This window comes from Cyanistes caeruleus, chromosome 1 (assembly GCF_971803275.1).
Source record: "Cyanistes caeruleus chromosome 1, bCyaCae1.hap1.1, whole genome shotgun sequence".
In the NCBI taxonomy this organism is placed as follows: Eukaryota; Metazoa; Chordata; class Aves; order Passeriformes; family Paridae; genus Cyanistes; species Cyanistes caeruleus.
Window position 1 is genome coordinate 47,074,823 of NC_141701.1, and position 12,413 is coordinate 47,087,235.

Sequence of the window (12,413 nt, forward strand, 5' to 3'; positions counted from 1 at the left end):
ATGCTGAAAGCCTTGGGGACACCCTTCATGGATCGAGCTAAGCTCCAGGGAAGTTCTGGAGGGCTTTGTCATAGGGGTATAGGGAGGGAAACATGATGCTAAAATCAGTTTGATCATGTTTTGGCTCATCCATGTATCCTTTTAAAGCATGCTAGGAAAGAGCTGTAGTTTAACTTGTGTACCAGCTGAGGTAGCTTGTTTTACTGCTTGTGGCCTTTAGCTACTTCTTCCTTTATTTGCTACACCTGCAGCTGTCAAAGACAACCTTACATTACAAGGGGCAAGCTGTTTTCTGCCCCTTGGCCTCAGTCAGGGATTGGTCCCAGGGTCTGACTGTCAGTGCAGACGCAGCCTCTGGTGCTTCCTACAAACAGAGTTGGAAAAAAATTTCATCTTTCTGAGTGGACTCCAAGAAAATACTGCTTAACTGACTTTTCAAACATCTACTCTTTATTTCTTGCTCTTGCAGGAAACATTACCTGTGGTGAAAGGCTTGGTGAAAGGTTTGAGAATGGCCTGAGAATGACATTTACATCATGGGGAGCTTTCTGTGTCAGAAATCCACGTCCTGTTATCCTCTTCTCTGTGGTCTTCATTGCAATGTGCTGCTCAGGCTTTGTATATATTAAAGCAACTACAAATCCTGTAGATCTCTGGTCAGCCCCAAGCAGCCAAGCCCGCAAGGAGAAGGAATACTTTGACACACACTTCGGGCCTTTCTTCCGTACTGAACAAGTTATTATTCAAGCACCAAAGAGCCACCCAGACACCTACTCACCTTACCCATCAGGAGAAGATGTACCTTTTGGGCCTCCCCTTACCAAAGATATTCTCCATCAGGTAATTGGGACTTTCCAAGAACAAAGACCTGAGCATGCTTAACAGGTATAACCACATGGTGTTGGTTCCATACAGCTTCCACCTGCAATGTTATGTATCCATCAAAACAGTCACTAGATATTCATATTAAAAATCATAGCCTTACTATAAAGCTTTTTGCGGAAAAGCTTTCTGTAAGAGAGACACTTGATAGCTAAGTCCCAGTTCATAATATGAACACAGAAATAATGCTTTTGTAATATGTTTCTATCAACATGTGCCCCTGTCTCTGGAAACTGGCAAGAATGTAGCATGCACTTAAGTCCTGTCTTGCAAGGGAAATGCTTTCTTGTGCTGCTCTTAAACTGTTTTTGTTTTTTTTTTAAAGGTACTGGATTTGCAGGATGCTATTGTCAACATAACTGCTTCTTATGACAATGAGACTGTAATGCTGAAGGACATTTGCCTGGCTCCTCTTGCTCCCTACAACAACAACTGCACTATCCTGAGCGTACTCAACTACTTTCAGAACAGCCATTCTGTTCTGGATCACACTATTGGGGATGAGTTCTTTGTCTATGCTGATTACCACACTCACTTCTTATACTGTGTTCGGTGAGCAGTACAGTTGCATGCTTTTTAATCAAGTTGTCAGTTCAGTTTGGTTTGGTGTGGATGCTGGTTCTAGTTTACCTTAAACATGTTTTCAATGCTTCTGAAGAGTTCTGAACAGAAGACCAGTTTCTAAGCTTTCTCATTAGTTTATAGTTGAGTTGGTTAGAAGGTATTCCTTATCTTAAATGCTATAAGGCAGACACCTTTAAAACTGTATTTAAATTCAAAGCAAATGTAGTGCAAGGACAGTGTACCACTAGCAGTCTCGTCTGCTTTGTCTTGGTTTTCAATTATAACTCAACAGCTTTTTACTGTTTTGTGCTGTGCCTCAGCTGCCAAGCAGAAGCTAACAATTATTGCTGGTGATCTCTTTAGGGCTCCAGCATCACTGAATGACACAAGCTTGCTTCACGATCCCTGCTTAGGAACGTTTGGTGGACCTGTATTTCCATGGCTGGTGTTGGGAGGATATGATGGTGAGTGGCAAAACAGTATTGCAGTATGAGTCTGAGAGTACATACTTGTGTGCTGTTCCTGGTGCTAAAGGTGCATTCTCATTTAACACAGGTATTTAAATGCAGTCCAGAGAAACTGCAGATTTGTTAAACTCAGTAAGTAAGGGTGTTTTAAATAAGTTTTCAGTAGACCAGTGCTGGAATTGCAGGCAGACTACTCTGGAAATGCAAGCAATCTGTAATTGGAACATCTCAACAGGAGAAACGTTTGCTCTTCTTTAGGCCTGGTAAAAGATAAAGACATGGAGTAGCTCAGGTTGCTGTACTGGGATGTATGTGTATTTTGCTTTGAGTTAGAATAAAGTTTGTCACTGATCTGACAAAGCATTTAAGAATAGATTAAAGTGTTCACAAAAAAAATTCTTTCATAATTACTCTTAAGCCAGGATTTTGTTCAAGCAATTTATCTAATTAAATATAACTTGATAGTATATTTGTGCTTAATATATCTAAAATAGTGTTTAAAGGCGAGCACTTCTTTATTAAACTGTAGGAGATTTGTATTTGCTTTGAGTAAAATCTAAGTATGCAAGAGGTTTACATACTTAGATTTTACTTAATGCAAATTCATTTCAGTATTTTTGAAGCCACATTTCTCATTAGATTGCAAGTCATAAGCAGTGGTTATATAGTAGCTCTTTGTCTAACCATGCAAAAATTTAATGCTGGGGTGTCATAAGCATGTTAAACAATGAATAATTACTCTGGAATGCAATCTGGAGTGCTTATCAACTTCTGTTCTTATTTCAGTAGGGTGTTTGAGAACTCTGGTGTTCAGTGGAGTTGTAGGGATGGGATTACTTTGGGAAATGCTGATTTTAAACTTATTTGTGTCTGCTATACTGGAATTATATTTACATATAAATATATATAAATAAAATATTGAGTTACATTTTTTAATGCCAGCCTTCTTTTTTTTTCTTCTATAGATGATAACTATAATAATGCCACAGCTCTTGTAATTACTTTTCCTGTCAACAACTACTACAATGACTCAAAAAAGCTGATGAAAGCCTTGGCATGGGAAAAAGAGTAAGTAGTCTTCCTGTGTTCTGAAATGCATACATGACTTAATGCAGCTTTCAATGTAGATAAAAAAGAAACACCTGCATTGTACTGACAGTTTTTCAGTATAACTACAGGGATGTATTGAGAGGCAGCAAAACTGGTTAAAAACAGACTGTGCTGGTCATAAGACCTTTGCTTTGTCTTGTACACTTAATTTGCTTTGAGACATAGGTTCTCGTCCTCTTAGTGACCATCTAGCCCAGTAATACTTGCCAATAAGAAACTTCAGAAAGGATTTATTTTATTGTGGCTAGAATTACACAGGTAGACTCTTTAATTTACTGGGCCATTAACCATGGGTGGAAAGGTTGATCCTGATGCTGTAGTTCTTAACCTTTCATTTTTAAAAATGTCATCCAGATGAACATCTAAGGCTTTCATTCCCTTTACCACCTTGAAGACATGGCTTACACAGGCTAGCTGCTCTGGCTGTCAGTTCAGATAAAAACTGCTGTACTAGAAAGCTTGTGACAAAATAAAAGTATGACAAGCATCTGCCTGTGTCACAACTGAAACAAGGGCTAATGAATTGTTCCAATACTGTAAACATGCTGCAGTTATCTTTCATATGTGTATTCCTAGGTATAGCTTTGAGGAAAATTTTGCTTAGAGTTTGAAACAGTTCATGCAAGATACCTATTTGTCCTCATACTCTGGAAGGAACGTGGAAAGTATTTCAGCATAGTGTATTTCTAGTGCTTAGAGCAGTGTTCTAGGTATGTGTATCCAGTACCTCTCTTTAAAAACTGAGAATGGTCCATCAAAGTACTGTCTGGCTAGTGCACTCTTCTACCACACAGATGATGCAATTTTTCCACCAACTGACTTTGAAGTATTCCTAGTGGAAGTGTGATCAACCTCTTGGTTTTATTTTTTTTAGATTTATTAACTTTCTGAAGAACTATAATAATTCAAACTTAACTATATCATTTTCTGCGGAACGGAGTATTGAAGACGAGATCAACCGCGAAAGCAACAGTGATATTAGCGTTGTGTTGATAAGCTATATTGTGATGTTTGTGTACATCTCGATAGCTTTGGGACATATCCAGAGCTGTAGAAGACTGCTGGTATGTGTACAGTTTTCATTGCTATAAAGTATGAAGCTAGAGCTTGCTGATAGCTCTAAGTGATTTGACTATTTTTGCAGAATGCTGATGTTCAATTTCTTATTAGAGTGTTGAGTTCCCCTTGGGCAGGAGTTAGGGGGAGCACTGTTCTTGTACTAGACCATTCATTTGTGTTTCATAGTCTCAGCTAAGTTCTTTCACTTGATGTTCAGTTAACATCAGCTTTAAGACTTGTAGTTTCAAGGTTGATTATTTTTTTTAATATATTTGTATCTTCAAAATCCCTCTAAAGTTTTATACTACCTAGAATAAATGTTAGAATATGGCTTTTGCCTTGGCAATAATCTGTTCTGTGGGATGATGCTCGTTTGGTTGACGTTCACTACGATTTTTTTTAGGTGGATTCAAAGATCTCTCTGGGCATTGCAGGCATCCTGATTGTACTGAGCTCAGTAGCATGCTCTATAGGCATTTTCAGCTACTTTGGGATCCCACTGACACTGATTGTGATAGAAGTAATTCCTTTCTTGGTGCTGGCTATTGGAGTGGACAACATCTTCATTATGGTTCAGACACTTCAGGTATTTACTTTCATACAAACTCTTCTGAAAATGCCTGTCATTTTTGAAGTCTTTAAACTTGGAGCAGGAAGTCTTTTATGTTCCAGTGCTCAGCTCAATGTGAGCAGCTCTGGAATCTCACAAGATATCTAGTGGAAGAAAGACAAGAATCTGTGTGCATTCTATCTTCACAAAAAAGAACCCAAATTTATGTCTCTGCGTTTTCTTACTGCTGCTTGATATCAAAATAGTTGTAGAACTCAACTGGTGTTTTGATCGCTTGTAATTTTAGCATATTGTAAGCAGTAGTCATGAACTAAACTACATGTTTTAGACTAGGGACTTCTGACACTAAGTCTTAGTGGGTAATCAGCTTTTAATTTGACAGGTTCAATAACCCACTGAAACTGGCACTGCCTCTGTTGAATGTGTAGTTTTATATGAAGTACTGAACTTAGTACTATATTTTAAATTTGAAGCAAGATGGCAAGTAATGTTCAGGCTGCTCTTGTTTAAGAGTCTCAGCTGTTTTTAATCAATCTCTTGCTAATGTAGTGAAAACAACAAAAGAGTTTAGGATATTTAAAAGTTTTGGGTGTTTTAAAGCCATATGAAATAGCTTTATAAATTACATTATTCCTAATAATAATAAATTATTGCCTTAAAACAGAGAGATGAACGCCTTCAGGGTGAAACTCTGGATAAACAGATTGGCAGAGTCTTGGGAGATGTGGCACCCAGTATGTTTCTCTCATCCTTTTCGGAGACTGTGGCATTCTTTCTTGGTAAGACTCCTTTAATATTTGAAGATTAGGGCCCTATCATAACTGTGTGTTGTAAGGATAAATGCAATACTAAAATATAAAAGTAAAGTAGGAATTTGTAGGGGCAGTTTAGCTTAGTTGTTCATTACTATTAAGTTAAACTTCTGCTGGGGAGATAGGCACTGGTGTACTTTATGAGTTTGGCACAGTTAAAAAGATCCAGTATTGAATCTGTCAAGCTTTTCAGCCTGAAAGACAGGAGGTTTCTACTGATTTGCAGTGACTGACAAAGTCTAAATTTGATCTTAGGTAGATAAAATATCAAGGTGTATGAACTATATTGTATTTAGTCATCTTGCCAAAATGCCCCTTGGCTGGAAAAGTGCCCCTATGACAGATTTATGTTTGAGGCTCACTTTACAATGATTTAGAGGTAAATCTTTTGTTACTGTACAAGTATAATTTGGCTTCTTTCATAATGGCTTTGTTTACCTACAGTGTAATTTGTCATTGGATCACTTGCATTGATTGGAATGGTTTAATATTAAAGCAAGATGTTGCCTGACTGCCCTGTTACACAGTCTGCACCTAAATGTGGAATTGAGAAATGGGTTAGAAGTAGTCACTTCTTTGCAGAACCTCAGTGCTGTTAAACAGGTCAAAGACAGCAGCTGTAGCCAGGCTTGTATGAGCTGTTTCCTTTGCTCTGGAAAGAAAGGCTCTTTGTCCTGCTATGAGGCTACCACTTAAACTGGATGTTTGCATAGAAAATGCTCATGCATTTCTAGGAGAAGGGAGCTCTCTTAACAATCTGGGTCACTTCCTCCAGGGACACTGTCTACGATGCCAGCGGTTCGCACGTTCTCCCTGTTTGCTGGAATGGCTGTGCTCATAGACTTCATTCTTCAAGTGACTTGCTTCGTGAGTCTCCTGGGCTTGGATATTAAGCGTCAAGAGGTGAGTATAAGTGCACCTGTGACTGCAGTGTAATGGGGATGATGACATCTGCAGAACTGCTCTAACTCTGGTGTTTAATCCATTTTCAGAGTAATAGACTGGATATTCTGTGTTGCATCAAAAGCAGTGAAGAAACAAGTGGAGTCCAGCGTTCTGAGAGCATGTTATTTCTGTTCTTCAAAAATCTGTTTTCTCCATATCTGCTCAAAGATTGGATGAGACCAATAGTAGTATGTATAATCAATTTAAAGTAAGCAGTCATCTAAACATGAGCGAAAGAGCAGTGAGCCTGAAGACCTAAATAGGGAAGAAAAATCTTGAAACCAGTAAAACAAATGAAGCTTCTAGTACTTTTGTTCTCAGCATAAGAATAGAAATAAGCTTTTGTAACTGCAAAAGTATTTCAGTAAATAGAGGCTTGATCATGGATTGTCCAAAGCCCAGATTTAAGAGTTGCATTGCAGACAATCAAATTACTTTAGCCTATGTGAAAAAATCAGCATGTGTTGGCTTTTACACTGCATTAATCCAGAGCATTTTTGCTGAATCCATGATTCAGTTTAAGGTTATTGTGCTTATTTACAGGTGTTTGTAACTTTTACTGCTGATTTCTAAGAATAAATTTCCTTACAGTTCCAGAGGGATGTTTTGAGTAACTATGTTTTACTGCTGCTGTTTTATTAACCCTGGGTAGCATATTTAAACTAGAGCCTCTTTGCATGGTCCCTATTAGTTTAGCAAATGAGCCCTATTGCCTGTTGTTTCTGTACAGTTCTCACTTCCACGGATTTGCTTTTTTTGCAGATAGCAGTGTTTGTGGGTATCCTGTCATTCAGTGCAGCAGTTATGCACAATGTAGAGATTGGACTGGATCAGTCACTCTCAATGCCAGATGTAAGTCTTATGATCGTGTCACTGTTCAGCAGTTTGTGGCTGAATTGAAACTTGATACTTTGTTGTGCTACCTCAACATTCTATATTAGTAACTCAAAACTTTCCCTTGAAGGACTCCTATGTAATAGATTACTTCACCCATATCAACAAGTACCTGCATGCAGGTCCTCCTGTCTACTTTGTCCTAGAAGAAGGACACAACTACACCTCTTTGGAAGGGCAGAACATGGTGTGTGGTGGAATGGGATGTAATAATGATTCACTTGTCCAGCAAGTCTTCAATGCGGCAGAAATTGGTAGCTAGTAAGTCTTTTATGCTTGTCTGCATAGTTGCATGGAAGAGATATAGTGGAGCGGTGTGTCCTCCTGATTTAGCTCAGGCTCAGCTAATGAGCTAAAAATGTAAACTGGCATTCTATTTTATTTGCTTTATATTGGGGGTTTGGGAGGGAGGGGGGTTGGAAGCAGCTGTGGCAATCTTCTAGAGTGAGAATAAAACCTATCTGGACTGGTGGGATACATTGATGTACTTGGGTTTGTAAAAGGGGCTTGGTCCTTCAAGGAATCTTGGAATGATAGTAAGAAAAACATCATAACACTACATGAGGTATGTAGTAGTGTTATGATGTTCTGGAAAATGGCTGCATGCTCAGTTTCTAAACCTGGTGAATAAACTAGTCTAGCCTGGGGAGGCTAAGCAGGAATTTCATCTGCAGCTAAAAACTCAAGCAAGTCTTTTCCCAGTTCCTTCCACTGTAGTTCATTGCAGCCTAACTGAAGGAGGAGCTTTGCTTTGAAAACTGAGATAAAAGCCTTGAGAAGGCTGACCTAGAACAGAGTGGAGTAAGATAGGGAAAAGAGTAGTGGGCAGGAGAATAGAAAGCTGAGCTTGGCAGTAGAACAGGATGCAGTGAAAAAGCTACTGTTTTCTAGATGCAGTGTTCTGAGCTACTTGGATGGGATACTAGAGCATGGGACTATATGAAGAGCTGAGTAGATTTGACAAGAATGAGTTGACATGGCATAAGTTAGCACTGGAGAGATCAAGTGATATGTTTTGGAATTAAACATAAAACTACTGATGATGGATATATTGTGGTATTTTTATTAGCACGAGGATAGGCTATGCCCCATCGTCCTGGATTGATGACTACTTTGACTGGGTGAAGCCACAGTCTTCCTGCTGCAGAGTCTACAATACCACTGGACAGTTCTGCAATGCTTCAGGTATTGGCATCCATCTTGTTGCTAGTGGATTAGCTTAGTTTATAAGTTTCACAGCCAAAATATTTTCTCATGGTATGAGTCAAGCAAATACCTTTTCTTACTGTAAGTAGGAACCTCTTGAATTGTTCTCTTAATTTATTTGAACTGCTGTTTGAGTGACCTTAAATATTCTACTGGAATGCTGCAGACTGTAAACAGCCTACCTAGACAGCCAGTGTAACTTGCTGTAAAAATTCTGATCCTTCTGTTGGTTTTCTTAGAGCACACAAACTTGGAGCTCTGCTTTTGTTCAGTTCCTTCAGCTGGGTGTAGTTGTCATCAGATTTAACAGATAAATACACAAGTAAGAGTTCTCTGACAGACCTTGTTTTAGTAGCAATAAATCAAATTAAGGACTGCAATTCTTATATGGAATTTCAGGATGGATCAGTTAGTTCATCAATAAATATGCTTTTAGTGGAATTGCATCCTGCAGTGATGCAAGTCAGAAGTTACTAGTGTTAGGAAAAAGCATACTTGATCCTGTAGATGACCTCCTTCCTGTATTTCTTCAGTCAGCGATCCATCCTGCACTCGTTGTCGACCACTGACTCAAGAAGGCAAGCAGAGACCACAGGGTGAAGACTTCATGACCTTTTTGCCAATGTTCCTATCAGACAACCCTAATCCGAAATGTGGCAAAGGGTAAGAGCCTTATTCCACACTGCATAGACCAGTGTGTCAAAGATGCTTGCTCTGGATTTTGTCTGGAGGTTAGATACCTAATGTCCTCCTAAAAGCTCTACAAACATTGACATCTCACCAGTTCCGTACTATTTTCTGAGAAAAAAACCCCAACAGATTCATTATCAACTAAATGGAACAGCAGCTTTCCTGTGTACAAAGAGAGACAACATCTATGGTCAGTCTGTTCTAGAATATCCTGTGCAATGTTGAAATGTCTTGTGCTCTGAAGCTTTTATAGTTTTGGAAACTGCTGGAAACAACTGCCAGCTCTTAGCCCCCTAAAGGGCACCAACAAGAGAGCCGGAGAGAGACTTTTTGCAAGGGGGTGTAGGAATTCTTTACTCTGAGGACAGTGAGGCACTGGAATAGATTGCCCAGAGAAGCTGTGCCCCATCCCTGGAAGTGTTCAAGGCCAGGTGGAATGGGATGTGAGCAACCATAGTCTAGTGGAAGGTGTTCCTGCTCATGGCAGAGGTGGAACTAGATGATCTTTATGCTCCCTTCCAACTCAAACCATTCTATGATTCCATAGGCTTATATGTTATATATATGTTATAAATATATATGTTATATAATAAATTTGAATGGTGCTGACACCTGATATGTACTTGTTTTTGTAGAGGACATGCTGCATATAATTCTGCTGTCAACTTCATAAACAACAAAACTGAGGTTGGAGCCACTTATTTTATGACTTACCATACTGTACTGAAAACATCATCTGATTTTATTGATGCTATGAGTAAAGCTCGGATTATAGCAGACAATATTACTGAAACCATGGGCATCAAAGAGAAGAACTACCGGGTGTTTCCTTACAGGTATGGTTAGATCTTTCTTGGCTTGGTGACAAACACTTGAGCAACACATAAAAGGTGCTGGCTAGTAACGCTTTAGGAATCTGAGATTTGTCTAACAGGGGGTAATGCAGAAACTTGGGGATTTCTAGTAAAACTAGGAAGATATAATTTGTATCCATAGCATTGGCTTCTTATGTCATTGATAACTAACTTAAATCCTTCACTACAAAGGTAGATCTGACTCCATTTTTGGGCATTTCCTAGCTTTCATAGTAGGGTTTAATAGTTCAAACATAAGCAGATAGGTTGACATGGGTAGTTGCAAGCTGTGATGTGAATGTTTTGACTTTAAGTAAGTTATTTAAATATAAAGCAAATGCAGCAGCAATGTCAAGTATAGGAATACCCTTATCTAATTCTACCTTCCCAACAAGTACCACACTAAAATCGAGTTGGAGTTGGTATCTGTACCTCTGAAATACTGATTTCTGCATCAGAGAATCCTACCTGTCCATCTGCAGTAGCTCCTGCAGGTATCAATAATGGATCTGAGCACCTACCTTCTGGTATCTGCAGTAGATGCTTATATTGAAATATGGGAATCACGCTGACTTCCAGACCATGATCTTTATTTGAAGTGTTAGTGAGGAGTGAACTCCTACAGAATGCTGGCTGTTACATGACATTCCACTGACACAAGGAAGCCTGGTTCTGTTGGTGACTTCTGTTGGGGGAACTACTTTATCCTTAGCACAGAAGCAAAGCTAATATTGGCATATCAAGGGGAAGATGGCTAATGACAACCTCTCTTTTTTTTCTACAGTGTGTTTTATGTCTTCTATGAACAATACTTGACAATTGTGCACGATGCTATCTTTAACCTCTGCATCTCTTTGGGATCAATATTTCTGGTGACAACTGTGCTTCTTGGTTTTGAAGTATGGGCTGCTGTTGTGGTTTCGATAACTATTGCTATGATAATCGTCAACATGTTTGGAGTGATGTGGCTCTGGGGCATCAGCTTGAATGCAGTTTCATTAGTAAATCTTGTCATGGTAAGTCAACAAGACCTCTTCTATTTCCAAGTTTTGCAACGGCCTCTGGGAAGCAACACTAAACTTGTAACTTCCTGTGGTACTTCAGCCCTGAGCACTGATGACATCTCTACCAGCTGCTAGGAATCTTTCTAGCCCATCCAGAATTCTGAGTAGAGACCTTGCTATTAAAGTGCTCATCTAACTGATGTTTTCACATGTTTCCCTTCACTCTCCAGAGCTGTGGTATTGCTGTGGAATTCTGCAGTCATGTGACAAGAGCGTTCACCGTCAGTACCAAGGGCAGTAGAGTGGAGCGTGCAGAAGAAGCTCTGTCTCACATGGGCAGCTCAGTGAGTATCTTCTGTGTGGGGAGGGGAAAAGGAAAGCCAACTAACAGCCTTACTATTGTAAGAAAAGTTATAGGTGACAGTCTTAAGTCATAAAGATGGCCTTGCTTTTTCTTTTTGGAATGCTTTAAGCTGTTAAGGACACATAGGCTTCTACTAGTAATAGGGCTGATGAAGACTCCTTTTTAATCTGATGTTACTACCTAATAGTAGAGGAGAGCTAAATGCTTTAGCTGAGCTAGTAGTTTGGATAAACCTCAAATTGTTCCATTACAATTCAAGTGTTTCTCTTCCAGATAGTCAGATGTGACTAGGAAAGGTGGTTGTGAGTATGGGATGCAGTTGGAGCTTGTAGAGAACAAGCAGAGCTCAGTGCTAGGCAGTGCTGTCAAGTCACTTGTCTTAGACTAAGTGACCTGTATGGGGTTGGAATGGACAGTTCTTGTGATGTGTGTACCACACCAGGTACAGAGCTTCACTGGAATGTGAGTTAATTTAAGTAATGGTTTTCACTTGCATCTGCCTGAAGCAAAAATTAATTAGATGGCTGCACAGATCAGAGTGGATTTTTAATCATACTGAGCCTGTCCTGTGGGACCAAAAAGATGATCTCTTTTCCTGAGTTCATCTTGATTTGGTTCTAGACGGCAGTGCAGGAGATATAGGAGCCTTAGATTACACTTAGAAATGCTAAATACTTGAAGGAAATGGATTACCTAAACCCCTGCTTATCACTTAAACACTTTCTTTATTGCCAGGTTTTCAGTGGTATCACACTGACCAAATTCGGAGGAATTGTAGTATTGGCTTTTTCCAAATCTCAAATCTTCAAGATATTCTACTTCAGGATGTATCTAGCTATGGTTGTGCTGGGAGCAACACATGGACTGATATTTCTTCCAGTTCTGCTTAGTTACATAGGTAAGATGTGACAGTCTGCTCTATACCACAGTTCTAACAAAAATAGCTGACTCTGGGCTTTCCATGATGTGGAAAGTCTTGCAGAGATGAAAA

The 12,413-nt window shown here is 39.3% G+C and overlaps 1 protein-coding gene across 2 annotated transcripts in view; it reads left to right on the forward strand.

Annotated features, from left to right (window-relative positions):
• The window catches only part of NPC1 (NPC intracellular cholesterol transporter 1), a 32,628-nt gene that overhangs the window by 19,034 nt on the left and 1,181 nt on the right, over positions 1-12,413 (forward strand). For both annotated transcript variants that reach the window (XM_086890271.1, XM_023921122.2), the window contains exons 8-24: positions 470-840; positions 1,208-1,434; positions 1,810-1,910; positions 2,879-2,981; positions 3,898-4,087; positions 4,486-4,668; positions 5,318-5,432; positions 6,241-6,368; positions 6,458-6,598; positions 7,173-7,262; positions 7,375-7,565; positions 8,374-8,489; positions 9,044-9,173; positions 9,836-10,036; positions 10,839-11,070; positions 11,289-11,402; positions 12,158-12,320. In XM_086890271.1, the coding sequence (XP_086746397.1) occupies positions 470-840; positions 1,208-1,434; positions 1,810-1,910; positions 2,879-2,981; positions 3,898-4,087; positions 4,486-4,668; positions 5,318-5,432; positions 6,241-6,368; positions 6,458-6,598; positions 7,173-7,262; positions 7,375-7,565; positions 8,374-8,489; positions 9,044-9,173; positions 9,836-10,036; positions 10,839-11,070; positions 11,289-11,402; positions 12,158-12,320 (2,796 nt within the window). The remainder of the gene's footprint in view (positions 1-469; positions 841-1,207; positions 1,435-1,809; positions 1,911-2,878; positions 2,982-3,897; positions 4,088-4,485; positions 4,669-5,317; positions 5,433-6,240; positions 6,369-6,457; positions 6,599-7,172; positions 7,263-7,374; positions 7,566-8,373; positions 8,490-9,043; positions 9,174-9,835; positions 10,037-10,838; positions 11,071-11,288; positions 11,403-12,157; positions 12,321-12,413) is intronic.